Genomic DNA, 27,968 nt, shown 5'->3' on the forward strand with positions numbered 1-27,968 from the left:
AGACCTCTGCACACCTCCTCTCGCAGCACCTCGCCGCTGCTTGGGCTCTTGCCTTGCCACATCTGCGGCCGCTGCTCGCCGGGCAGGATTCGGCCCTTCCTCCGCCCGGCCAGGCGCAGGTAACCCGGCTCCAACAATCGTGCTCTTTGTCTGGGTGGGCGTGGGGGATCTACACTCCGGTTGCACAGCCACTGGGTGTGAGTTTCAGTACTTGAAGAACTGCTACTTTTCTTTCCCCCCCCCCCCCCCCTCTTTTTTTTTTCTGCCTCCTTTTGCAAAAAATGAAAATAACAGAAAAATAAAAGGAGGAGGGGAAAAAAGGAGGGGGGAAATTTATGGCAGATTTACTCAGGAATTAGCAACAGCAGTGCTCCAAGAGCTTGATTTATGAAGAGAAGGTGGAAGAGCCGAAGATGTGAATTAATTATTGCTAGGATAAATCCTGCCATCTTATCCTGGCTGGCTCCTGCTGAGCTCTGGGAGGGGGAAAGGTTGGGGGGGGGTGGGATTTGGGTTTGCCTGCTCCAGGAGAGGCAACCCTGATGACAGATCCTCTTCTCTCTGGATTCTTTTCTGCTGCTCAGAACTTTCTCTGCCTGGGCCCATGGACAGTGGTCCTTGCCCCAAGGGTGCTGCAGCCCAAATGCAACTTAGCGCTCGCAGGCGCAGGGGGAAAGGATGCAGAGCTCAGTGCCTGCAGGCAGTGGTCGAGGAGCCCTGGTTGTGCCCAGGAATCTGACCTAGGCAAGGGGTCTTTGCCCCCCCCCTCCCCCCCTCCCCAGGATGGCCCTGGGCAATGGATGCAGGGCTGTGGGGCATGCAATGACGTTAGGAGGGAATTTTGAAGCTGGGAATGGGAAGTGCTGCCAGGCTGAGACCTGTCAGACCGGCTGCAGGCTCTCCGGCTGCTCCCAGAGCCGTTTCTGGGGATGTGCAGGTCCAGGTTGGGCTCCCTCATATATCTGAAGAGAAAATCTTTCCACCAGCCTGCCCCGTGGCAGCCAACTGCTGCCCATGCAGCTGGGATGCTTGCTGCTCCTCCCTGATAAAAAACTTGCCCACACCTTATTGGTAAGCAAGATGAAAACTTCAGCTGGGGACCTGTCCTTCCTCCCCTGGGAGATAAGTCCTTGGTGTGACATTCGTGGCCGGCCACCAGCAAGTTATTTCTGCCCCAGGTCAGAGATTTCCAGTACAGAAAATGCTGTCCCATCCTCTACCTCTGGGGGAGGATGGACTGGGTGACCCCAGAGGTGTTTTTCCCTCTCCAGAGGGGTGAGGAGCATGTGCAGGAGCGAGCTCCCAGCAGGCATCCCCCCGGATAAGTGTGCACAGGCAGTGCAGGAATGCTGCAGTCTGCAGACTTTTTAATTCCCTGGGATTTGCACTGCTCCCCTGCTTCTCAAAGGAGGGGGGCAAGCAAGGTCTGAGTCAGAGGTGTGTGGAGAGCAGAGGGGTGCCCCAAGTCTCTCTTCTCTTTCTTCTAAGCAAGCGTTCCAAACCTCCCCTCCTCCTCACCCCAGCGCTGAGGGAGCAGCAAAGGGCTGGTGGGGAGTCTGGACACCCCACTTGGGATGTCATTAAGCTCAGGCACTGCCCTCTGCCCAGACACCACTGGGATCAAGGTGTCACCTCTGGGCTCTGCAGGGCAGGGGAGCTGGTGCCTTTTGGAGGGTGGTGATGATGGGGCCACGTCTGCAGCCCAACAGGCAGCACCTCAGGCCATGCATCCACTGCCTCCCCTCCCAGCCCAGCCCAGGTACAGCCCTGGATGCAGCCACAGGAGAGTTTGGGTGGGGTTGAGAACAAGGGGGGGGTGTCACCAAAGAAATCCTGGGAAGAGTGAGCCAAATCCAGGCTCCTTTACCCCAGTGCCCAGGCAGAGCAAGCTCCCCTCTCCCCGTGGCATTTGCTGCCTTCACAAGGGCATTAAAAAGGAGCTTTGCACTTACCAAACACCCTTCCAGCCCAACACTTGGGCTTCACCCTCAGTAGCTGGCAGATGCCTGCAGACCTTATTATTATGATTATTCTGGTTACCAAGTGCAGAGCTAGTTTGGTTAGAAACTCCTGTGAAGTGGTACATCAAACATTGGCACCGGCCCAGCGGCGCAGGGAACAAGAGCCCCGAGCAGGGCTCCCGCCCCGCTGCCTGCGCTGGGCTGGCTCGCTCACAACAAGCAAAGGGCCATCTGCCTCCTGGAAATCACCTATTTCACAGGCCAAATATTTGATCTAAACAACAAAAAGAGAGAGAGAGAGAGAGAGAGAAAAAAAACATTGCTGTAATGCCTGCTCATGGCAAGAGGGCAAGAGGAGGAGGAAGGGGATGGCTGCTCCGGATGGGAGACGCTGGAGCCGAGGCTGGGCGCAAGGAAGTGGGAGCTGGAGGGCAGCAGAGAGGTTTCCTCGCTGTCCCCATGGCACAAGGTCTTTCTGGAGCTCACCAGGGGCAGTTAGCACCTCCCAGCAGTTCTCTACCTCCTTCACCCTCTCCTTTCTCTCTGGCTCTTATCCTACTGGTCACCACGATGGGCTGGAGGTGGAAAGTGGATTGAAACAGCTCAGTTTCGAGTGAGTCTTCTGCACTCTGGAGTTTTGCCTTTTCTGGGGCTTAAGTCTGTTTTGGGGCTGGGCTATTTTTCAGCTCATGCCCTCCTAGCACCAGCCTCTTCTATTTCCAAAGGGCAGAGGTGAAGACAAAGTTAAACCCCGTGGCCAAATGTTGTGTGCATTGAGCTCAGCACCTGAAAAGCCACCACTGCTTCCCTGCTTCTGCCTCTTCCTCTTCCCCAGACTGCCTGGATTACCAGGAAAGGTGCTTTCTCTACTAGTCTTGTGCCAGGGACTTGAGGCTATAGAGCTGGTTTGACTACTGCAAGCTGTAGATGAGCCTCAAGGCGATTCAGAGCCAAAGGTAAACCAAAACTAAATCAGATCAGAGGGATTTTAACTGGGAGCTGAAAGCTGTGCCCAGTGGAAGAGCCCAGCCTGAAGATACCAACAATGAACCTGCTGGGGGGGTCCTGTGGTGTGGCACATCAGCCAGGCTTGGTCCTGACCTGTCCCTGATGCCAAGAGGTTGGAGGGAGTGAAGAAGCCAGGAGGGCAGGGGTGGATCTGCTGGGCTGATCTCTGCCCAAGAGCAGAGGTGAATTATACAAGAGCCTGTTGAAATACCTCAGCTGAGTGACAGCAGAAACCTCCCTGTCCTCCTGCCTGCCTGCCTTGTGAGCCCAGCTCACACCAGAGGCGTGAAAGGGAGAGGGAAGAGGGTGTGTGGTGAGAGGGTGAGGCAGAGTTCAGTCTAGGGGAGCACCTGGCACTGCACAGCCTGGTACTGCACAGCCTGGTACTGTGGCACCCAGCACTGCAGTGTCCAGCATTGCAGCATCTGGCACTGCAGAGCCTGGCACTGTGGCATTCAGCACAGCAGAGCCTGGCACTGCAGCATCTGGCACTGCAGAACTTGGCACTGCAGCAGCACCTGCCACTGCAGCATGCAGCACTGCAGCACCCAGCACTGCAGAGCCTGGAGCTGCAGTGCCCAGCATTGCAGACCCTGGCCCAGTGGCATCCTGTACTGCACCATCTGACACTGCAGTATCCAGCACTGCAGAGCCTGGTGCTGTGGCATCCAGCACTGCAGCAGCCAGCACTGCAGAGCCTGGCACTGCACCATCTGGCCCTGCAGATCCAGCAGGGCAGCCTCTGGCACATCGGAGCCTGGCACCACATCCACCCACAGCTTCTCCATGCCATGGCTCAGTGAGGAAGCACAGCACAGGTTTCAAGGCAGGAGGTGACAGCTTCCTCACCTGACCCTGTGAGACTTGAGCCCTTTCACCATCTTCCCCCAGGGCTCCCATGGCACCTGCAAGCCCAAGCTGTGGGCAGGAGGTTGGGAGCTGCAGCGGTCAGGGTGCTGAAGGCACTGACTGGGCATTGGAATGGGTTGCCCAGGGAGGTGGTTGAGTCATCGACCCTGGAGGCGTTCAAGGGGAGATTGGACGTGGCACTTGGTGCCATGGTCTAGTCATGGGGTCTGCGGTGTCAGGTTGGACTCGATGATCCTCGAGGTCCTTTCCAACCTAAGTGATACTGTGATACTGTGATACTGTGACTGAGGGCAGCAGGAGTCAAGACCCTGTCCCAGTGTTGCAACCAAACCCTTGCACCTGTGCTTGCCTTCTCCAGGCAGACCTTGTCTCCTGGGGCAGGGGAGAGCTGCTTTTTACAACCCTTTCTTGAGCAACAGAGCTGGGACAGAGGTGTTTTTAATGCAGATTCACCCAGGGCCTGAAAGGCTCCAGACCTCTGAACTCCATCAGCTGAGAAGCAATCATCGAGGAGATCTGAATGTGCATTGCCTTGTGCAAGGAGAAGGGGGCAAGGAGAGGGGGCAGACAAAGGAGGCAGCATGAGAGGACTTGGGTTTTTATCCCTCAAGTGTGGAAGGCATCCCCAGAACACCCAGCTCCTGCACTGGGATCGCTCTGGGCCTGTGGATCACTCCCATGGCAGCAATCAGATTGCTCTCCCACTACCTCTTGACTCACACTCCTTGGACTGAAGTCCCTTTCCTATGCCTATGCCAGCACAGGAAAGTGGCCTTATGCCAGTGGCTCCTATCAACACTGGCCAGAAACCTCAATGTGACTTTCCTCTTCCCAAACTCAGCTATCACCAGCACAGGGGCAGGAGATAAGAGCTTAGTAAATGCATTTGCAAGATGAACCCTGGGAAAAAAGGTCTCTGCTTGGCTGCTTTGAGCTTGGCAGGGCAGGCATCAGCCAGGTAGGAGCTGATGGGACTCAGCTGGGAGTCTTTTGGGGCAATCTCTTTCACCTGCCTCACATTCTCGGTGTGAAGCAGTTCTGCCTTCATTTGTTGCTTGCCCCACACACTCAGTGTGTCACAGCTTCTCCAAGACCCCAGGCTCAGCAGGTTTAGCAGTGAGGCCAAACTTCACATTTCTCAGCATCATCCCTAGGAGGGATAAGCTTCCTGAGGAGCTTCTAACAGGGGCTCTGCACTCGGAGCTCTTCCCTCTAGAGCTTGTCCTTTATTTCTGTGCCCATAGTGGAAGAGCTGATCCCTGCCATGAAGCAATTCATGGCTGCTGCTTTGCTCTCCACACATTGCCTTGCTTTCAGTGTCCTGCCCCAGCTGCAGGACTGAAGGTGGCTACAAGAAAGCTGGGGAGGGACTTTTGACAAGGGCTTGTAGTGCCAGGACGAGAGGCAGTGGCTTTGAGCTGGAAGAGAGGAGACTGAGACTGGAGATGAGGAAGAAATTCTTTAGAGTGAGAGTGGGGAGACACTGGCACAGGTTGCCCAGGAGGTTGTGCATGCCTCATCCCTGGAGGTGTTCAAGGCCAGGCTGGATGAGGCTTAGAGCAGCCTGGGCCAGTGGGAGGTGTCCCTGCCCGTGTCAGGGGGGTTGGAACTGGCTGATCCTTGAGGTCCCTTCCAACCCAAACCATTCCATGATTATTTCTCTGGTTCCTGTGACTTAAACCAGCTCTGCTGCTAGCTGTGGTCTTCCCCCATCATCCCCAGGAGCAGCTGGGTTTGCCTTCTGTTCAGGGAGCAGTCACACAGCTCTTTAATTCCCAAATCCCTGAGGTTTGCCCTGCTGTTTGGTCGAGGGCAAGGCCAGTGATAAGCCAAGGCAAGGACCTGCCTCTGTCCAAGCAGCTGACTTCATGAGCCTGTTTGTTTAAGATGGAATTTAATCATGGGGATATTTCTCCCTCTGCACTTGCCTTGTTTATTATTTTCCCACTTTGGCTCAGCAGGAGAAATTCATTAAGGAGCTGTGATAGAAGTGGCTGGGTCAGGCTGTCTGAGGGCAGGCTTGCTGCTGGGCAAGGGCTGGAGACCAGAATGAAAGCTGAGAGAGACTTCTTGCAGCAGGCACTCAGCTATCACCCCTTGGAAGTTCTCTGCTGGGTCTGTCCCCCCTTGGAAGTTCTTTACTGGGTCTATCAATCACCCCTTGGAAGTTCTCTGCTGGGTCTGTCCCCCCTTGGAAGTTCTCTGCTGGGTCTGTCCCCCCTTGGAAGTTCTTTACTGGGTCTGTCCCCCCTTGGAAGTTCTTTACTGGGTCTATCAATCACCCCTTGGAAGTTCTCTGCTGGGTCTGTCCCCCCTTGGAAGTTCTCTGCTGGGTCTGTCCCCCCTTGGAAGTTCTTTACTGGGTCTGTCCCCCCTTGGAAGTTCTTTACTGGGTCTATCAATCACCCCTTGGAAGTTCTCTGCTGGGTCTGTCACCCCTTGGAAGTTCTCTACTGGGTCTAGCACCCTTTGGAAGTTCTCTGCTGGGTCTGTCCCCCCTTGGAAGTTCTTTGCTGAGCCTGCACCTGGGCTACAAAACACCGGTGAGAGAGGACTGGCAATGTAGAGCAGAGCTGTGGGGCTGGGACCAGGAGAAAAGGCTGAGCACACTGCTCAGCAATGGGATCTGGAGCAAGGCTATAAGGCAGGGACAAGAGCCACGTGGGGAAGCCAAGGAATGACCAATATTAGGTGGGCTTCTGGGCTGGGGGAGAGCAGAGGACACTGCTTAGTCTCAGCTGCATCAGGTAAAGCTTTTCATTGCTGCTTCGAGGGTACCTGTAACTGAAAAGAAGCAGCAGAGGTGGCTCTGTGCAGATGCCTGCAGAGGGCACTGGGTGAAGCTCCTGGTGATGCAGGATGAGGGACTTGCCACCTCTCACAGGTAGCTGGCACCCAGCTGGCCTCCAAAGCCGGGCTGGGGACCTTCCCAAAGTCAGCCTGGGTGCTGGTCAGAGCCGGGGAGCAGAATCACAGCACGGCTGGAGCTGGTTCACAGCAATCTGAGCTCAATTTCCCCCGGGGTCACTAAAGCAGAGGCTGCAGAGCCGAGGTTGATGACCTCCCTTTCTAAAGCCATTAGCTGCCATTTGCATAATGAGGCTGCTGACCTAAATTCTCCCCAAAGTTTCGGCTGCCTACATCATCCTTTCCTTCCTGCCCTGCACTGCTGGGCTACTCTGCTACAGGTTACTCACCTCGTCCAGCCCCCACTCCAGGGTAACTGCTTATCAGTGAGGACTGACAGCAGTCCTCCACTTGGTCGTTTTGCTCCTCCTGGTTCCTTGCAACTCGGTGCCAGGGTGTGCACCCACCTCAGCAAGACGCCAAAGAGGGGAGAAGGAGGATCTGAGACATTCAAATCGCTCTGCAAGCTCTCAGCAACCTGGATGTTGTGTCTTGATGCATTCTCCTGCCTGAATCATCAGGCTTTTTCCACCCCCTCCTCTGCTCCAGCGTTGGGCAATGACCCATTTAGATACACACCATCCCACAAACAATTACCAACATCCCTGCTTTGTATCTGACCACTTCCTCCCTCCCCTCCCAGCCTCTCCAGATCCTGATGATGCTCCCCTCTTGCCCAGCATGGCTGCTCATAGCCAAACAAGGGCTACCTGAGAGTTCATCTCTCCTTGGTGAGACCCAGGCACCAGGCAGGACGAGTCCATCCAGATGTTTTGGCATCTTCCTCACAGTTATCTTTCTGCACATCACTTCCTAGAACAGAGCCAGGGCTCATCCACAGCCTCTCATCGAGAGTGAGGAAGAGGAAGGCTGCAGAATGCCAGAGACAACTTGGCAGTGGACACAGATTCACTGACTGCATCAGGTTGGAAGGGACCCTCGAAGGTCATCTTGTCCAACCCCCCTGCAAGTCAGCAGGGACACCTCCAGCTAGGGCAGGCAGCCCAGGGCCACATCCAGTCTGATCTTGGATGTCTCTAGGGCCTCAACCACATCCCTGGGCAACCTGTTCCAGTGTCTCACTACTCACTGTGCAGAACTTCCTCCTGATGTCCAGCCTCCCCTGCTCCAGTTTCAAACCATTGCCTCTCATCCTATCCCTCCAAGCCCTTCTGGACAGTCCCTCCCCAGCCTTCTTGTAGGTCCCCTTCAGATACTGACATGTAGCTCTAAGCTCTACTTCAGGTACTGAAATGTAGCTCTAAGCTCTACTTCAGGTACTGAAATGTAGCTCTAAGGTCTCAGCTCTACTTCAGGTACTGAAATGTAGCTCTAAGGTCTCAGCTCTACTTCAGGTACTGAAATGTAGCTCTAAGGTCTCAGCTCTACTTCAGGTACTGAAATGTAGCTCTAAGGTCACAGCTCTACTTCAGGTACTGAAATGTAGCTCTAAGGTCTCAGCTCTACTTCAGGTACTGAAATGTAGCTCTAAGGTTTCCCTGGAGCCTTCTCCTCTCCAGGCTGAACCTGGAAACTGCCTTCACCCTCAGTGCAAACTGTGTCAGAGCTGCCCAGCATCGCCAAGCCTCACCAACCCCAGTGGCAGATGGTGAAACTGAGGCAGGAGGAAGGTCAAGTGGCTTGCCCCAGGCGAAAAGGCAAGTCAGTGGCAGAGCTCTCTGATTGCCACCCGTGCTCACCTGCCAGGCAACCCGGGGCTCATTAGGGTCCCCTTCCCGTGGCATCACTCATGAGCATCGCCCTAAAGCAGCTGGGGAAGCTCTTTGTGCCAGGCAGCAGCAGCAGCAGCAGCAGCAGCCCCTGGTGCTGGGAGAAGCCACTCCCAGGACCTGCCTCTGCGCCACGGGGAAACTATTTAGGGTGGAGATGTTCGGGGAGAGCTCCCAGACGCTGGAGGTGTCCGGTCTGCTATGGTGCAGGTGGGGCCAGCTCCAGGCACATTCTTGGCTTGGCTTTTGCTTTAATTTCTTTTTAATTATTTCATTTTTAACTAATTTTGGGGGTTTTGTTTTTTTTTTTTACCTTTCTATTGTCTCTTTTCCCCCCTGGGAACTCTCTCCGCGGTGCAGAGATGAAGCAGGCCAGGCCTCGCTACGTCGTCGAGCGTCCTGCGTACTCCGTCAGCCTCTTCGACGAGGAGTTTGAGAAGAAGAGCAGAAGTTACCCCCTTGGGGAGAAGCTGAGAAACCACTTCAGGTAATGCAGAGAGCCAGAGGTGAGGGTAGGTGCCAACCACACCTGCTGTGGCACAGGGATGTAACTCCTGAGCTGGTTGGACTCGATGCTCTCAAAGGGTCTTTGCCAGCCGAGGCGATGCAGCGATCCCATCCTGTGATCCTGTAGACTTCACCTTGGGAAGGCTGAGTTTACTTTGGGACACCTTGGAAGATCATTTCAGGGCTCTGAGGGATGAAAAGCACAGGAGAAATGCAAGCTGTGCTCCAGCAAGAGCGACTGGCTGCTCTTCTCCATGCTGCCAGGCTGTAAGGCAAAGGAGGGGAAGAGGGATCTGGGATTTGTTGGTTTCTGGCTTCCAAGGTTTTATTAATAGTGGGGGGGGGAGGATAAAACCCACCCAAGAAAGTAGAACTGGGGATGTCTGTGTGGGGATGTGGATTGCTGCTTTCAGCTTTTCAGCTGGGATTTCCTTTTATCAGCTTGCTGATTAAAATTATTGCTGACCTTCCTGACACCCCTGCTTATCAGTGCCTTGGAAACCGAGCTTCATTCCTTGGCAAAAGGCAGCAGCCATGCAGGAGAGAGAAGATATTAGCAGGTGGAGATGTGAGATGTTGCATGTGCCAGCCCAGAAGCAACCTTCTTCCTCTAGACACACTTGGGGTTTTCTGACCAAGCACCTGGAAGAGTTCATCTTTGGCTCTGTGCAGCTGCCCCCTGGCTCTCTGAGCTGTGTCTCCTCCCTGCAGCTCCCCTGGTCCCTACCTGAAGGGCATCAAGATGTTGGGGAGCTAAGTGCTTAGCTCTGTGCAGGTTCTCCTTCCAGCTGTGGCACTGGGGACCCCCTCCCCCCCAAGTCAGGAACATCCTCACAATGCTTCTCCATGCCATGCTCAGCTAGTTAACCACAAGAGCCTTGCACTCACTGGGAAGGGCTCTGCACCAAATACTGGGCAGAGGATTTGGTGTGGGAGAAAGGCTGAGATGTTCCTAGGAGGACCCTTCCTTGGTGCCTCACTTCCTTCCCTCCTTCCCTCCTTCCCTCCTTCCCTCCTTCCCTCCTTCCCTCCTTCCCTCCTTCCCTCCTTCCCTCCTTCCCTCCTTCCCTCCTTCCCTCCTTCCCTCCTTCCCTCCTTCCCTCCTTCCCTCCTTCCCTCCTTCCCTCCTTCCCTCCTTCCCTCCTTCCCTTCCTTCCCTTCCTTCCCTTCCTTCCCTCCCTCTCTCTTTACTCATTGGGATTATTTCCCTTTATCTCCTCCAGGTGTTCAGCTTCCAGATTCAAGCTCACCCTCTTCAGCCTGTTCCCAATCCTTGTGTGGCTTCCCAAGTACAAGATTAAGGACTACATTTTGCCTGATGTCCTCGGAGGGCTCAGCGCGGGGACGATCCAAGTGCCCCAGGGTGAGTCGCCGACACTCTGGGGGTCACCAAGAGGAGACAGCAGCACTTTGCCAGTTTGAGATCTGCAGATGAGAGCCCAGTTCAACCCAGTCTCTGCCTCCAGCCTGGTTGTGCCTGTGGGGCTCATCCCTGCCCTCTTTGGGCTCTCCTGCCCGGGAGGAGCAGCCTGTGCTGCCTGCAGCAGCTGCTGGGAGCTGATGTGAGCCTGAGGAGAGCGTGGGGTTGACACCAGCTGCCCAGACCTGGCTGACCTGCTCATTTCCCTTGTGTTTTCCAGGGATGGCCTTTGCACTGCTGGCCAACCTGCCTCCTGTCAATGGGCTCTACTCCTCCTTCTTCCCCGTGGTGATATACCTCTTCCTGGGTGGGATCCATCAGATGGTCCCAGGTAAGAGTCTGCAGAGCACTTGTCTGCCCGAGGCCCGGCTGGGAACACTTGGGGTGTCCCAGAAGAGGGAGGTTTGGGCACGTCTGGTCCATCAAGGCTTTATGGGATCCCTGATTCAGGCTGCAGAGCCTGGATCTCACCCCAGCGAGCTGCTGCCACCTCTTGCCTCAGGGCTGGCTGCAGCGATGGGCTGGGTGACTCGGTCACCTCTCCAGGTGCCTCCCAGGTCAGGATGCTCTCTAGAGAGACCTACTGACATCACTGCCTTGTGCTGCAGGTACTTTTGCAGTCATCAGCATTATTGTTGGCAACGTCTGCAATGAGCTGGCTCCAGAGTCAGACTTCCAGTACTTCAACCACACCACCAACGAGACCAGCCTGAACACCACGGCCATGGAAGCTGCCAGGCTGGAGATCTCTGCCACCTTAGCCTGCCTGACAGCCATCATACAGGTAAGGACTCACTGCATGCCACCTCTGCCCTGTCCTCTGGCCAGAGCTGATCCATGTGGAGTCAGCCAGGCTCTCTCCCCAGAGCAGAGATGTTCTGGCAGCAGATGCTAGAAGAGGCTCCACTTCAGAGTGGCTGATGCCTCAGCACTGAGATTCTGATGGGATCCCACCCCAGCTTCAGTCTGGGTGTGAAACTCTCTGAACCAAGAGGTAGTGGTGGGCTTGTGAGCTCAGGGGGAGCAGCTGGGCTTGATGATGATCTCAAAGGTCTCTTCCAACCTCAACAGTTCCACGATTCTGTGACTAGCCAAGGGTGAGGCCAGCAGTCAGGGATGACACCCCAGCACCCTGCAGCTCTCCTCTCCCCATCCCTGCTCCGGGACAGCCAGCTCAGCCCAGCCCATGCTGTGTGTGGGAGGGGTGGATCTTCTCCCAGAGGAGCAGCCTGCCCAGCAGGGGCACGTCTGGGCTCCCCGCCTCGCCCTGCCAGGCTGGCATGCCTCTAACCACAGCTTGTCTGTCCTCCTCCAGCTGTGCCTGGGATTCGTGCAGTTTGGCTTTGTTGCTATCTACCTCTCAGAGTCTTTCATCAGGGGCTTCATGACAGCAGCAGGGCTGCAGATCCTCATCTCCGTGCTCAAGTACGTCTTCGGCTTGACAGTCCCGTCTTACACCGGGCCCTTAGCTATCGTCTATGTAAGTGGGGGCTCTGGACAGGGACCTTCCCTGCACCTCCTCCCCCCAGCCACCACCACCACTGCCATCCCTGCCAGGCAAAAGGGGGCTTGGAGAGAAGGGAAGGGAGGAGGGATGGGGGCACGCTGCTGTCTGCACCACCCCCAGCCCAGCACACCCGCACTGCTGCCCTTCTGTTCGCTGCACAGCATCATCTGGGCCCTTCTCTGCCAGTCTCTAATCAGAGAGAGTGGATGCAGACTTGGATAGAGAAGGTTTCACCTCAACATGAGGAGAAACTTCTTTACAGTGAGGGTGATGGAGCGTGGGAGCAGGCTGCCCAGGGCGGTTGTGGAGTCTCCTTCTCTGGAGACTTTCAAAACCCACCTGGATGCATTCCTGTGTGGGCAACCCTGGGTCATCCTGCTTTTGGACTTGATAACTCTGAAGGTCCCTTCCAACCTGTAGTAGTCTGTGATTCTGTGAATGGGGCTGGGATCTGGGGAGAGCAGGAGCTGTGCTGCTTGCCAGCAGGAGCCTTGCATGATGCTCAGCAACAGAAACTCTCGCTGTGAGCAGGTCTGCCCATCCCTGCCCCTTCCTGCATCTTCTGTGGATGCATCCTGCCTTGGTGCAGCCAGGACTGCATTTAACAGACCCAGGGCCAGGTGCTGGTCTCTCAGCAGTGGGTTTCTAGCATTTTTCTCACCCCTGTCACATCTCAGGGTGTTTGCAGTTGACTACAGTAACAAGTGACCTCCCCTGTGCTGTCCACGTTGCCTCTGGCTCCCCGTGACTCCTTCTCCTTTTCTCTCCCCTTCAGACATTCATTGATATTTGCAAAGGTCTGCCCCAAACCAACGTGGCCTCCTTGGTCTATGCCTTGGTCAGTGCTGTGCTCCTGATGATTGTCAAGGAGCTCAACTTAAAGTATATGAAAAGGATCCGGATGCCCATCCCCATGGAGATCATCATCGTAAGTGATGCAGGAGCTGCCCCCCCGGCCCTCCAGGAGACAGCTTCCACCCTCACCTCACAGCCCTGGGACACCCACCTCTGATCACATTGGGCTCATCATGTGGAGCATCTACACACTGAGCAGGACACTTGCTTTGGGGTCAGAATGGTTGGACTCAACGATCTCAGAGGTCTTTTCCAACCAGAGCCATTCTGTGACACCTCTCATGCCCTCTACCTGCATCCTGGTGATGCTGAGGATGAGGAACACATCTCCTGGTGGGGAGGTTCTCTCCTTTCCCAGCCCAAATTTTGATGCTGATTTCCTCCTGTCAGCCCCAGAAGCCCATTGGGCTTAGTCCTTCTGAGAGCCCTCAGGGCTCTCTCTGCTCCCTGCTCTTCCATTCTCTGTGCTTTTCAGGTCATCGTTGCCACTGCGATCTCTGGCAGCTTTGGCATGCCTGAGAAGTATGGCATGCCTGTAGTTGGAAAGATCAGCATGGGGTAAGTGCAGGAGCAGGTCTGACTCAACTTCCAGATCATTTCCCTTCCTTCTTCCTCCTCCTTCTCCCTGGAGAACACCTCACTCTTCCCTGCCACACGACAGTCCCCTTCCAGGACTGCTGCTCCCTGTTGCACAACTGCCACCATCCCCTTGAGCTGTCCCCGGTGCAGACGAGGATTAAGTCACTCTCTGGTGTCACAACTGCTCCTCACCTCTTCTCTGAGTGCAGGTTCCCAGCACCCACCCTGCCCCTGGTGCCCAAGTGGAAGGACATGATTGGCACAGCCTTCTCGCTGGCCATCGTGAGCTACGTCATCAACTTGGCCATGGGGAGAACGCTGGCAGCCAAGCATGGCTACGACGTGGACCCCAACCAGGTAAGGCTTGGGCTGGGGAGGACACAGCCAAGGAGGGTTCCCCTTGCCCTCAGCCAAAGCTCACAGCAGGAACCACAGAATCACAGAGTGTTAGGGGTTGTGAGGGACCTCTGGAGATTATCCAGTCCAACCACCCCTGCCAGAGCAGGGTCACCCAGGGCAGGCCACACAGGAACACATTCAGGTGGGTTTTGAAAGCCTCCAGAGGAGGAGACTCCACAGCCTCCCTGGGCAGCCTGCTCCAGGGCTGCAGCAGCCTCACCATAAACCAGGGAGCTTCCAAAAGTGCTCTGCTCAAAGCAGCTCTGCTGCTCCCATGCATGCAGGCTCAGCTTGCCATGTGGGGGTCCTGGTGGGAAGGACCTGGTGGAGCCATCTCCTGTGGTTTGGAGAGGACCTGCAAAAGGCAAGCAAGCCTTAGGCTGAGCTCTGTGCTCAGACCTGGGGCTTCATCCCCCAGCGCTGGCACCGGGAGCATGTCTGCAGCTTGTTGGAGCATAGGGAGGCCCAGGAGCCTCTCACTGAGCAGAGAAAGACCTGGGCTCCTGGTGTGCCACCTGGCCACTCTGAGAGGCAGGACATTAAATAATCCTCTTTCATCACCACTGGCACACTGGCAGCTTTCAATAACAGCCACACATACCATGGGAAGCCCTGCCCTCAGTGTGTCAACACATGACAATGTGCTTATGCGGGCCTGGGAGTCCAGGTTTCCCTGGTACACCAGAGCCCATCCCAGCCCTTACTGGAAGGAAAGGGTCTGGGACACCCTGCAGGGAACTCAGGTCCCTTCCCTGGCCACACAAACCCCAGCCTCGGGCACTCCCTTTCTGCCTGGCAGCTCCCACGCTGGCAGGGCAGGAGGGGCAGCTGCCCTCTCTGACCACCACCTTCCTCCATCTCCACAGGAAATGCTGGCCCTGGGCTGCAGCAACTTCTTTGGATCCTTCTTCAAGATCCATGTGATCTGCTGTGCTCTCTCCGTCACTCTTGCTGTGGATGGGGCAGGAGGGAAATCACAAGTTAGTGCTTCCTCTTCCTCCCTTCCCCTCTTCCCTTCCTTCCTCCCTTCCCCTCTTCCCTTCCCTCTTCCCTTCCCCTCTTCCCTTCCTTCCTCCCTTCCCCTCTTCCCTTCCCCTCTTCCCTTCCCCTCTTCCCTTCCCCTCTTCCCTTCCCCTCTTCCCTTCCCCTCTTCCCTTCCCCTCTTCCCTTCCCCTCTTCCCTTCCCCTCTTCCCTTCCCCTCTTCCCTTCCCCTCTTCCCTTCCCCTCTTCCCTTCCCCTCTTCCCTTCCCCTCTTCCCTTCCCCTCTTCCCTTCCCCTCTTCCCTTCCCCTCTTCCCTTCCCCTCTTCCCTTCCCCTCTTCCCTTCCCCTCTTCCCTTCCCCTCTTCCCTTCCCCTCTTCCCTTCCTTCCTCCCTTCCCCTCTCCCCTTCCTTCCTTCCTTCCTTCCTTCCCCTCTCTGCTTGCTCCATAGAGGAGGGCTTCACTTTGCTCTTATTAAAGCAGGGTTTCCTCCCTCCCCAAACCCGTTGTGGTCCCTGGGTGGCTCTTTGGGTTGCTCACGGATGTGAGGCTGTAAATCTGCATTCTCCAACCGGGCAGAGGGAAGTTTGGAGGTTATCTGTGAGCTCTGCCAAACCCCAGCCTTGCATAAAGCACTGCAGTGCCCAGGTGTGCTGCTGGCTGAAAACACAAAGCAGGAGAGGAAAGACCCAGAGGGGGGTTAGGAAGAGCCTGCTGTTTGCTGAGGTGGTTTCTTGCTTTTGTGGTAGGTGGCAAGTTTCTTTGTGGCCTTGGTGGTTATGGTGACCATGCTGGCTCTGGGGATCTACCTGGAACCTCTTCCCAAGGTAAGACAAACATCTGTGCAAACAGCCTGGCCCTTGCATCACACCCTCCACACCCAAGGCAAGGCAGAGTCCTGGTCCAAAAAAGCCCTGATGCAAACTGCTGCCCAGCTCAGTTTGTTCCTGGCCTGGGGTCCTGCCTGCACACAGCCCCTGGAAGCAGGAGCAGGTGAAATGATCATGCTCAGACCCAAGGGAGGGCTTTGTGAGCATCAACCTTTCCCATTCCCTGGTGGCACCTGGAGCAAGGAATGCAGGCACTGCAGGAAGCATCTCCTGCAACCTGTGGCACGTTCTCATCCCATCCCTTCTCCTCCAACAGTCTGTGCTGGGAGCCCTCATTGCAGTGAACCTGAAAAACTCCCTCAAGCAGCTGGCTGACCCCTTCTACCTGTGGAAGAAGAGCAAGCTGGACTGTGTGAGTGCCTGGGGATGGGTGGGAGGCATGTACCAACCTTCCCATGGCTGTGTGGTGCAGAGCAGGGTGAACTGTGTGGACCCCCAGCAGGCATCTGGGGGACAGGAGAGGGGTTTGAGTGCCTGGCAGAAGGTGGCTTTCACTCTCCTGGTGCAGCCCTTCCTCCAACTCATGGATTCACAGATTGCATTGGGTTGGAAGGGGTCCTCAAAGGCCATCTTGTCCAACCTCCCTGACACCTCCACCCAGATCAGGCAGCCCAGGGCCACACCAAGTCTGATTCTGAATGTCACCAGGGATGAGACCTCAGCCACCTCTCTGGGCAACCTGTTCCAGTATTTCACCACTCTCACTGTGCAGAACTTCCTCCTGATGCCCAACCTAAACCTCCCCTGCTCCAGTTTCAAACCATTGCTTCTCATCCCATCCCCACAAAGCCCTTCTGAAGAGTCCTTTTCCAACCTTAGAATGGAATAGAATGGAATACAATAGAATACAATACAATGAACCAGGTTGGAAGAGACCTTTAAGATCATCAAGTCCAACCTATCACCCAGCACCATCTGATCAACTCAACCATGGCACCAAGCACTCCATCCAGGCTCTTCTTAAACACCTCCAGGGATGGGGACTCCACCACCTCCCTGGGCAGCACATTCCCATGGCCAATCTCTCCTGCTGGGAAGAACTTCTTCCTAACATCCAGCCTAAACCTCCCCTGGCACAGCTTGAGACTGTGTCCTCTTGTTCTGGTGCTGCTTGCCTGGGAGAAGAGACCAACCCCCACCTGGCTACAACCTCCCTTCAGGGAGTTGGAGAGAGCAAGAAGGTCTCCCCTGAGCCTCCTCTTCTGCAGGCTAAGCAACCCCAGCTCCCTCAGCCTCTCCTCACAGGGCTGTGCTCCAGACCCCTCCCCAGCTTTCTTGCCCTTCTCTGGACACCTTCCAGCAGCTCAACCTCTTTCTTAAACTGAGGGGCCCAGAACCTTCCTGTAGATCCCCTTCAGGTATTGAAATGCAGCTCTGGATATCAGGTAGTGATAGGACTAGGGGGAATGGAATGAAGCTGGAGGTGGGGAGATTGAGGCTGGAGGTGAGGAGGAAGTTCTTCCCCATGAGAGTGGTGAAGCCCTGGACTGGGTTGTCCAGGGAGGTGGTTGGGGCCCTGGACCAGGCTGGCTGAGGCTCTGGCCAGGCTGATCTAGTGTGGGGTGTCCCTGCCCATGGCAGGGGGGTTGGAACTGGATGATCCTTGTGGTCCCTTCCAACCCTGACTGATTGATTCTACGATTCTAAGGTCTTCTCTCCTCCAGCCTGAACAGCCCCAACAGCAGCTGTGGCAGAGCCCATCCTGCCCAGCTGAGCACCCTCACGCTGGGTGCACAGACCAGAGAGGTCTGAACTATTACCTGCTGTGTTTGAAATGCCAATCAAACGGTGGGAGCCTGTTTGCCCAGAACTAGCCAAACCGGCCCCGCGCAGCGGCTGGGGAGCCGTGACTTCAAAACTCACACAATAGCCCTGCAGGGCGAGGAGAGCCCTTCACAGCGATAAGGACTCCAGGCACTGGTTGATGTATAAACCCAGGCAGGGGGGGTGGGGGAGTGAGAACGGAATTTGGAAGTGTCTGACACAAAAAGACAGTGTTTGAGCAGGGCTCCCACGGCTGAGTGCTGCGTGTGTGTGCGTGGACACGCAGCCCAGATCCTGGCGGGTCCTGACGACAAAGCAGGAGCCCAAAGGGGCTGGCCTGAGGCAGCAGGAGCTTCCCCCCCACCGTGCAAGCAGAGGAGCAGAGAATCACAGAACACATTGGGTTGGAAGGGAGCTTAAAGCTCAGCCAGTTCCTGCCCCATGGGCAGGGATGCCTCCCACCAGCCCAGGTTGCTCAAGGTCCCACTCAACCTGGCCTTGAACACCTCCAAGGGAGGGGGAATCCACATCCTCCCTGGGCAACCTGTTGCAGTGTCTCACCAGCCTCACTGGAAAGAATTCCTTCCCAATATCCAGTCTCAATCTGTCCTCCTCGAGCTTCAGTTCCATTCCCTCTTGTCCTACCCCTACAAGCCCTTGGCAAAAGTCCCTCCCCAGCTCTCTTGGAAGCTGCTCTAGGGTCTGCTCTGAGAGGTGGTGGAGAAGAGCTGGGTTAGCAGCCCAGGCAGAAGTTGTGATCATGAGATGATGGCACACTCCAGCACTGGCCATGGGCTACTAAAAATGTGGTCCATGCTTAGGAGTGAGCCCAGCAGACTGAGAGGACCAGAGGTGTGTGAGGTCTGAGCTGATGTGGATATGCAGGCAAGGACTGACAGGGTGGGAATGCTGCTGAAGGGAAGATGTGATTCCCTGCCAGGAATCATCTCTGGCAATGCAAGCACCTCTCTGAAGGAGCTCTGCTGGTGCCTTGTGGGTTAGATGAAAGGTTTTGGTTGGCTCTAGAAGTTGACATGAGGGCAGCCTGATGGGGTCCACAGCCTCCAGCCCAAAGTCTGGGCTGAGCCCTGAGTGGATAGTGGTCAGAGCAGAGATGCAAAGTGTTGTCTGGAGAACACTCTGACAGCATTGTCTCTGCCAGATGTGTTGAGCAGCTGTCAGAAAGCTCTTTGGTTTGCCCCATGTGGGTCATCTGTCACTGCCAGCCGCACTGCCCCAGCTGTGCTGTGTCTCCATGGAGCTGCTGGAACAAACCTTGTGGTGCCAGCAACCATGGAGAGCCCAGAGGTGCAGGGAGCAGGGAGCAGGCAGATGCCAAGGGAGTGAACTGCACTCCCCTGACCTTAATCTCCTTGGAATTTGAACTAGATTCAGTGTCCTGCCCCAAAAGTGGGGAACAGTGTTTCTGGGTGATGTCAGACCACAGGTGGTCATTACCCTAACTCTGGCTGTGTATCACTGGCAGGGATCACACCACAGATGCATCCCAGGGGGAAAGCCCTAACTCAACCATTTAGACACAAAATGAAGCTGCTGAAGCCATCAAAGTTACTCTGAGTTTGTCCAAGGTCAAAGTGTTGTTTTATCAGTCTGGAGGATGACCTGATAATGATCCTCAGAGGGCATCAGAGAATCATACAATGGCTTAGGTTGGAAGGGACCTTGAAGATCATCCAGTTGCAAACACCTTGCCATGGACAGGGACACCTCCCACCAGCCCAGGTTGCTCAAGGCCTCATCCAGCTTGACCCTCATCACCTCCAGGGAGGGAGCATCCACAACCTCCCTGGGCAACCTGTGCCAGTGTCTCCCCACCCTCACTGCAAAGCAAATGGCACCAAAGCTGGTGAAGGGTCTGGAGAATAGGTCTGGTGAGGGACCTGAGAGTTGAGTCTAGAGAAGAGGAGGCTGAGGAAAGACCTCACTGCTCTCTGCAGCTCCCTGAAAGGAGGCTGGAGTGAGGTGGGAGTTGGTCTCTTCTCCCTAGTCTCAGGTGATAGAAGGAGAGGAAATGGCCTGAAATTGTGCCAGGGGAAGGTTAGGTTAGAGATCAGGAACAATTTCTTTGCTGCAAGAGTGGTCAGGGATTGGAACAGGCTGCCCAGGGAGGTGGTGGAGTCCCCATGCCTGGAGGTGTTCATGAACCCTGTGGCCACGGCACTTGGGGCCATGCTTTAGTGGCCATGGTGGGGTCGGGTTGCTGGTTGGACTCAATGACCTCAGAGGGCTTTTCCAGCCAAAACAACCCTCTGACTCCATGAAGATGATGTGCTGTGCTCTTCTCTTCCTGCAGCTGGTCTGGCTGGTGAGCTTCCTGTCTGCCTTCTTCCTGAGCCTGCCCTACGGAGTGGCTGTGGGCGTGGGATTTTCCGTGCTGGTTGTGGTTTTCCATACCCAGTTGTAAGTACTGCTGCAGCTCCAAAAAACAAAGAAGAGGGGGGGAAAAAAAAGCCAAGAGAGGAGTCAAAAATCTCCCAGTGGCAGGAGAAGTGACAGATTATGATGATTTTTATACCTGACCTCTGGCCCATGTCTTGAAGGAACGTGTGGCAGGAGCCTGGGGGAGTGCAGGTGTCCTCCCTGGCCCCTGGAATGTGCAAACAGGAATGGCAGGAGCTAATTTACTGCCTGCATTCCCACTCCTGTGCAGGGTGAGCAAGGTGCACATCCCAAGGCAGAAGGTATTTACTTCAGCACACACACACACACACACACAAATAATAAAGGGCTACCTGCATAGCTCCCAGCAGAAAATCCTGCTGAGAAACAGCGAGGGCAGAGAGCAGGGGGAAGCTTTCAGACCACTTTTAATCCAGCAAAGCTCTTTATTAATATTTCCCAGCCTGGGATCTCAAAGTGCTGACTCTGTGGTGCCCTGTAGGCTCTGCAGGGATGAAAGCTGAGTAATTCCACCCAGCAAAGGTTCAAAATCCTGGGATGGAATGCGAGGCAAAGCAGTTTTGCTCCCCTGTGCCGCTGGCTCTAACTCTGCTCACCTCTTTTCTCCTCAGCCGTAACGGCTCTGCCCTGGGCCAGGTGACTTCCACTGACATCTACAAGAACCCCAAAGCCTACAGCAAGGTGAGCAGAAGCTAAAGCACCCTGAGAGAAAGTGCTCCTCGTTGCCACCAGTACCCAGCAGCATCAGGCCCCAGTTTCTGTCCCAGCCAGGAGGTTTGCTGCTTGTTTCGGGGGGCAGCAGGAGAGCTGCCCTTCGGTTTGACCTTCCCAGTTAGCTGCTGCCCGACCTCCCAGCCACCCTGCACCCCCTACACCTCACCAGGCCTGCCCTCAGCTCTTCTCTCTGTTGCAGGTACATGAAATTAATGGGATAAAGATTGTGACCTACTGCTCACCTCTCTACTTTGCCAACTCAGAGATCTTCCGCGAGAAGATCATAGCCAAGGTGAGCAATGCCCTGACTCAGGGCTGCTGCCAGCCCAGCCCAGCTGGCCCTTGCTCTCTCCTCTATGGCTACACAGAGATGAGTAAGCCTGGGATGACCACAGAAGAAGGTCACATCCATCCTCTACTCCCCCATCCTTTCCTTCCTGGTCTTCAGGACTGTTTGTAACCTCAGTTGAGAGGTTATGCCTAACCCTGGCAGTTATGCCCCTCCAAGCCCTGCCAAAGCAGAGCTACTGCAAGCCTCTCCTCCCTCTGCATGAGCAGGAACCAAGTTGGTGATGATGTTGTTGGTTGGCCACCAAGATCATCTCGCTCAAGTGGACAGCTGGTGCCACAGGCAGGAAAGAAAGAGCAGCTCCAGACTCTGGTGCTGATGAGGTTTCTTTCCAAAGAATAGGAATGGGAATGGGAATGGAATGGAATGGAATGGAATAAGAATGGAATGGAATGGAATGGAATGGAATGGAATGGAATAGAATAGAATAGAATAGAATAGAATAGAATAGAATAGAATAGACCAGACCAGACCAGACCAGACCAGACCAGACCAGACCAGGTTGGAAAAGACTTTCAAGATCATCAAGTCCAACCTATCACCCAACACCATCTAATCAACTAAACCATGGCACCAAGCACCCCATCCAGTCTCTCCCTAAACACCTCCAGTGATGGTGACTCCACCACCACTGCCAGGTCAGTGAGGGCTGATTATAGCTTAGATGTTGAGGTGGCTGCCAACTGCAGAGGCACCTCATGACTAACTAAACCATGGCTCCAAGTGCCACATCCAGTCCCCTCCTGAACACCTCCAGGGATGGGGACTCCACCACCTCCCTGGGCAGCACATCCCAATGGCCAATCTCTCTTGCTGGGAAGAACTTCTTCCTCACATCCAGCCTAAGCCTCCCCTGGCACAGCTTGAGACTGTGTCCTCTTGTTCTGGTGCTGCTTGCCTGGGAGAAGAGACCAACCCCCACCTGGCTCCAACCTCCCTTCAGGGAGTTGCAGAGAGCAAGAAGGTCTCCCCTGAGCCTCCTCTTCTCCAGGCTAAGCAACCCCAGCTCCCTCAGCCTCTCCTCCCAGGGCTGTGCTCCAGACCCCTCCCCAGCTTTCTTGCCCTTGAACCTCTCCCTCTTTCCCACAGACAGGAGTGGATCCTGGCAAAGTCTACTTAGCCAGGAAGAAATATGCCAAACGGCAGGAGAAGGGCACAGCACCAGCACCACCAAAGCTGCCCAAATTCTTACTGAGGCAGAACAAGGTAACTCACTTTGGGTTCCTCTCTTCACAGACTCCCAAGTTCCCATCACACAGCTCCTCTCCACACAGGGTTTTCTGCTCTGCCTTCCTACCCACGCTTGCCACCTCTCGCCTTCTGTCCTTCCCCCACCTCTCCTCTCTCTGCAGCAGAGCTGGGAATGGTTGGGAACAAGGAAGCTGCAGAGCTGAGGAGAGCAGCAGCGTGGTGAATGCTTTGCTAGACAGTGAGCTTGCCCTCCTCCTCTGAGCCTGCATCTGTGGCAGCATTTCAGTTCACCAGCTAGCCTTGCAGGGGAGGGCTGGGGAGGACTGGAGTTTCTGGTGGCCTTTCTCTGGGTGACTGCTGAGCTGCATTGCTGGGTTGGTGCCACTCACCAGTGCCCTGAGCTGCCTGTGCCCCTCTGCTTCACTGCAGACCTTGTCTTTGCAAGAGCTCCAGAAAGACTTTGAAGGCACCTCCCCAACAGACACCAACAACAACCAGACAACCGCTAACGGTGCCAGCATCTCCTACGTCACATTCCGCCCCCTGGGCAGCGCTGCTGGGCAGGGGCACTCCTCCAGCGAGCTGGGCAGCACCACTGCCCTGCAGGGCAGCACCTTCAGCATCCTGCCTGCAGCAGATGTTGACCCTGTGATGACAGCACCGCCCTACATCAGCTTCCACACCATCATCCTGGACATGAGTGGAGTGTGTTTTGTTGACCTCATGGGCACAAAAGCGCTGGGCAAGGTCAGTTCTGGACCACAACCTTATCACCCAGGTACCTTCTGCTCTCTTGGGCAGCTCAGATGAAGATGTTTACCTTCCTCAATGGAAGGCTTTCTCCTTCACTGTCCCCAAGACACCTGCAAAGCCTGGGATGAAAGACTTGATGTATAAACACAAAGCTGGGGCAGGAGTGTTATTAATCCTCTCTCTCCCCTCTCATCCCTCTTAGTTGTGTTCCAGCTACCAGAAGATTGGGATTAAAGTGTTCTTGGCAAATGTGCAGGGTAAGAATCCACAAAGAACACATTTCCATCTGATCTTCCCCCACTTCTGTGCTCCTGACAGACAGGGACCTGCCTGCAAGCTCTGCAAGCTCTCAGCCTTTCACTGAACCAAAGCAGAACAGATGAAAGAAGAGAACAGAGAAAGGGGGGGGACAGGGACACAAAATACTGTGCTGTGTGTGTGAAATGTGTCCTTTCCTTTGGGAAGTGCCAGGCCTGGAACAGCTCCACATGCAGCATGTAGAAAAATAGATCCCTAGCCTCTCATACCCTCTCTAAGGTGGAAGAGGGGAGATTTAGACTGGATATCAGGAAGAAATTCTTGACAGTGAGGGTGGGGAGACACAGATTGCCCAGGGGGTCGTGGATGCCACCTCCCTGGAGGTGTTCAAGGCCAGGCTGGATGAGACCTTGAGCAACCTGGGCTTGGTGGGTTGGAGTAGATGATCTTTAAGGTTGAGACCTCGAGCAAACTGGGCTGGTGGGTTAGAGTAGATGACCTTTAGGGTCAAGACCTTGAGCAACCTGGGCTGGTGGGTTGGAGTAGATGACCTTTAAGGCCGAGACCTTGAGTAACCTGTGCTGGTGGGTTGGAGTAGATGATTTTTAAGGTCAAGACCTTGAGCAACCTGGGCTGGTGGGTTGGAGTAGATGACCTTTAAGGTCGAGACCTTGAGCAACCTGGGCTGATGGGTTGGAGTAGATGATCTTTAAGGTCCCTCCCAACCCAAACCATTCTATGATCCTATGACTCCTGTAGCAAACCTGCTGCTTGCCCACATCCCAACCTTGCCTTAGCCCTAGAGGACCACTGCCAGCCATGCAGACCTTCAAAAGCCTCTTGGGTTTCCTTCTTGCTCACCTGCCCTTCCCTCTCCCCCAGCCCAGGTGTACAATGACATTAGCACAGGAGGGGTCTTCGAGGAAGGAGGCCTGGACCGCAGTCACATCTTCCTGACAACCCACGACGCTGTTTTGTTTGCCCTGGCAAACATCAAAGAAGTTGTCCACCCTCCCATCCTAGAAGAGGTAAACTTGCTCCCCAGCCTTCCCCTCCCCAGCTCACATTCCTCTCCCATTAGGCTCCCAGGCTGTGTCAGCACAGAGGGAAAACAACAACTCAATACAGCACCCAATAAAGCCTCTTCTTTATCTCGGGTGGTAAAGGTCTGAACGCAACAAAATATTCCGTGCCCTAATTCTCACCTAGAGGCCAAGCACAGATTGAGTCCAATGGCAATTCAGGAGTCTCAATGTCTGGCTTGGAGATGAGTGCTGTCCCTGCCTGGAGAAGCCAAAAGAGCTCTGCCCTCGGTTGGGTGCTAGCTGGAACACAAAGCTGCACACAAAGGCAGGATTTGGCCCTCGGAAGTGAAAGGAAACCGAAGCAAAGCACATGCCCCTGTCCTCACACAGCCCCAGTGCTGCCCTTGGTGGGAGGGGGAGAGGCCATGGCAGGCTTTGCACGTGCTGATGGCACTGGGTCAGAGAAGCTGTTCCCTCCTATGTGGGTCAGTTTATTGCATGATAACTGCAGGTGGAACCAGGGCAGTGTCAGCTCATGAGTAGAAGGTATCTCGTATCTCAGTGGGGAGATATGGAAGTCCCAGGTCAGCCAGAGGTGAAAGCCAGTCAAAACAGGATTCTTCCTGTGCCCCTTCCTCCTGGGCATTTCCCTTGGAGCATTTGTGATGTTCTCAGCCTGGCTTAGTCACTGCTTTCAGTCCTTTTCCACCCTGCACTCTGCTAATTCGTGGATTTGCTTCTTCCCTGCACAGAAGCCGAATCAGACAGAGCTCTCCATCTATGAGGAGTCTGCAGATGACAGCACTGCAGAGTTCAGGAACTTGGAGGAGGTTAGTCCCAGTGCCAGGGGTCACTTCCCCAGCTGTGGACTTCAGGTGGAAATGAGAAGTCCTGGCTGGGATTGATTAGGTGGGAAGCCCCTGGCACCACTGCCAGGCAAACTGCAAGAGGAATAGGAAAAGTGAGCTGCAAAAGTCATTTCACATCCCTGGTGTCAGCTCTGGTAGGGGTCTGGATGAAGGAGCTCCTAGGTTAGCCCATGGGGGAATCCTTTCCCCTGTCCTGGGCCACAGAGCTCAGGTTCACACTCAGATCTGTAGCCTCCACCCACTGGGATGAACTTGGAGAACCAGATACAGCCCAAGGCCAAAAGAAGAGTCAGCAGGCAGGCTCCCAGCACAGACTGTAAGTGTTGAAGTGATTTGCACGCAGTGAACCCAGGTCCCTGGCAGAAGATGCCTGCCAAAGCTGACCTTCCTCATGCTTTCCAGGCAGAGCTGGAAGCAGAGCAACCTCCTCCCCACCAGCTACCCTTGCAGAGGGGGGCTGGGGAGGATCGGAGTTTCTGGTGGCCTTTCTCTGGGTGACTGCTGAGCTGTGCTGCTGGGTTGCTGCCACAGCATCAGCCCTAACCCAGCCTTCTGTGTCCTTTAGGAGATGTTTGGAAGCATGTTCCACTCAGAGACCCAGACAGCTCTGTGAGCACACAAGGGAGCATCAGCATGTGGGCAAACCCTCCTGAACAGGCTCCTCTCTCCTATCCCTCCGTGAAGAGCTGCACTTCCACCTGGGGATACAAGAAGTTTGCAAAGGAAGAGGCCATTGCACCTCTTGAACTGCTAAATTCCTCCCTCCTCCTGGTATTCAGAGCAAAGGACTCTGGAGCAGGCAACAGAAATCCACGGCAGCAGGAGCTCAGGAAATGCCAGCTGGTTAACTGCAGAAGAGAAGGGAGTTCATCCGAAGGCAGCGCCTCGGCAGCAGGGACAATTAGTCATTAACGCCAAGAGCTCTCTTTTGTCTCTCACAATCGCACCCTTCTGCCCACACAGGCATCACCGTCATCCGGGCAGCCCCCTCCGTTCTTTTCCCTCTTTTCCTGGTGAAGTGAAGCACAAGCAACCTCTGAGAGCCTTCCAGGGCTCTGAGTCACCAGCAGAAGCAGCTCCTGCGAGGTGCAGAGCTGCAGCTTCGGCAGGCAACGTTTTCAAACGTGCACTGAGCTCTGGGGTGTCTGCCCAGTAGGTGCAACCCCCTGACCTCTCCCTGTGTGCCACCACCCCTGCTTTCCCCACAGCCCCTCTTCCATGCCCCCCCCCCAGCACCCCAAACCCCACTGCCTCACCCCAGTGCTGTGTTTCTGCCCCCCTGCAGACCCTGGTACTTGATCTCAGCAGGGCTCTCTTCTGCATTCCAGACTTTTTGCTTACTAATAGGAGGAGTTTGTGATCAGCAATAAGAATTCCTTGTCACTGGGTGTTAGGTGCACACATCACCCTGCCTGCCCAGTGCATTATGTGCTCCAAAGACCCAGGGTCCAGCTCCAGTGCATTGAATATGTGCTCCAAAGACCCAGGGTCCAGCTCCAGTGCATTGAATATGTGCTCCAAAGACCCAGGGTCCAGCTCCAGTACATTGAATATGTGCTCCAAAGACCCAGGGTCCACCTCCAGTGCATTGAATACGTGCTCCAAAGACCCAGGGTCCAGCTCCAGTGCATTGAATATGTGCTCCAAAAACCCAGGGTCCACCTCTAGTGCATTATGTGCTCCAAAGACCCAGGGTCCAGCTCCAGTGCATTGAATATGTGCTCCAAAGACCCAGGGTCCAGCTCCAGTGCATTGAATATGTGCTCCAAAGACCCAGGGTCCAGCTCCAGTGCATTGAATATGTGCTCCAAAGACCCAAGGTCCAGCTCAAATCCCTTCTGAAGTGTTACAGGGATCCTTCCACTGACTGAACTGTGCTTCAGCAAGGCTCTGAGACTGTGCATGGGATGAGAACACTCATCCCATGGCTTTTTGGACTCTTCCCACCCTCTTGTTAACTGGAGCAACAAAGAGGTTTAGGTCCAGCCCATGGATGGGTGCTTTGGGGAAAGATGGTTTCTTGATCCCACACTCAAGGGCAGGGAAGGAAGCCCTTTCTGCACACTTTTCATGATGTCCTTGACCCAGAGCAGTAAAATTGACATTTGAGGGTATTTTATGCCCAGCAAGGGAACAGCCTCAGGTCCCCCCCTGGTGACAAGCCCTCAAACAGTTGCTTGTGCAGCGGGAAGAAGCTCTTGTACAGCATCAGGTATTTCCATAACACTTCTCTGCTAGATATTTGATGGTTGTTTTTTTTCACTCCAGCTCACCACAGAGTGATGCTACCAAGACCATCTACCTCCCAGGCAAGCAAGCCTGCCTCAGTAACCCAGAGACAGACAGCTGGGACCTTCATCATTTCTAAACCCCTGCTATCTTAGTTTCCTTTTCTGATGCCTTCCCCTCTTACCCAGTGCTGATGTTGGGACAGCAAGGACAAGCTGACAACAGAAAGCCTGAAAGACCTAAGTGTAAGCCAAGGGTTAAAGGGACCCTTCCTTTGATGATCTTGAAGGTCTTTTCCAACCTGGTTAATTCTGTTCTGTTCTGTTCTATTCCTATCCTATTCTATTCTATTCCTATCTTATTCTGTTCTATCCTTCTTCAGGGCTTTTCCAACATGGTTAATTTTCTCCTCTCCCTCTCCTCTCCCTCTCCTCTCCCTCTCCTCTCCCTCTCCTCTCCCTCTCCTCTCCCTCTCCTCTCCCTCTCCTCTCCCTCTCCTCTCCCTCTCCTCTCCCTCTCCTCTCCCTCTCCTCTCCCTCTCCTCTCCCTCTCCTCTCCCTCTCCTCTCCCTCTCCTCTCCCTCTCCTCTCCCTCTCCTCTCCCTCTCCTCTCCCTCTCCTCTCCCTCTCCTGGTATTTTCCAACCTGGTTAATCCTATCCTATCCTATCCTATCCTATCCTATCCTATCCTATCCTATCCTATCCTATCCTATCCTATCCTATCCTATCCTATCCTATCCTATCCTATCCTTCTTCAGGGCTTTTCCAACCTGGTTCATTC

General features: G+C 54.8%; 1 protein-coding gene across 1 annotated transcript; it reads left to right on the forward strand.

Annotated features, from left to right (window-relative positions):
• The first annotated feature begins 93 nt into the window (after positions 1-93).
• Positions 94-27,688, forward strand: SLC26A9 (solute carrier family 26 member 9). Its single transcript, XM_068159439.1, has 21 exons — positions 94-119; positions 8,837-8,963; positions 10,207-10,346; positions 10,624-10,734; positions 11,012-11,187; positions 11,719-11,883; positions 12,686-12,838; positions 13,241-13,323; positions 13,554-13,701; positions 14,610-14,723; positions 15,474-15,551; positions 15,871-15,966; positions 19,693-19,799; positions 20,411-20,480; positions 20,713-20,805; positions 21,952-22,068; positions 22,483-22,800; positions 23,009-23,063; positions 23,947-24,092; positions 24,842-24,919; positions 25,524-27,688. The coding sequence occupies exons 2-21, from the start codon at positions 8,839-8,841 to the stop codon at positions 25,569-25,571; spliced, it is 2,421 nt and encodes an 806-aa protein (XP_068015540.1). The 5' UTR covers positions 94-119; positions 8,837-8,838; the 3' UTR covers positions 25,572-27,688.
• The last annotated feature ends 280 nt before the right edge of the window (positions 27,689-27,968 follow it).

The sequence above is a fragment of the Melanerpes formicivorus genome, unplaced genomic scaffold (genome assembly GCF_026170545.1).
Source record: "Melanerpes formicivorus ecotype bairdi unplaced genomic scaffold, bMelFor1.0.p_v2 SCAF_46, whole genome shotgun sequence".
Taxonomy (NCBI): Eukaryota; Metazoa; Chordata; class Aves; order Piciformes; family Picidae; genus Melanerpes; species Melanerpes formicivorus.

Excerpts from the sequence above, each read along its gene's own strand:
- SLC26A9 (XM_068159439.1), top strand. The coding sequence starts at position 8,839 with ATGAAGCAGGCCAGGCCTCGCTACGTCGTCGAGCGTCCTGCGTACTCC. Across the intron at positions 10,735-11,011 it reads GATCCATCAGATGGTCCCAG|GTACTTTTGCAGTCATCAGC; the intron begins GTAAGAGTCTGC and ends CTTGTGCTGCAG. Across the intron at positions 13,324-13,553 it reads GTTGGAAAGATCAGCATGGG|GTTCCCAGCACCCACCCTGC; the intron begins GTAAGTGCAGGA and ends CTCTGAGTGCAG.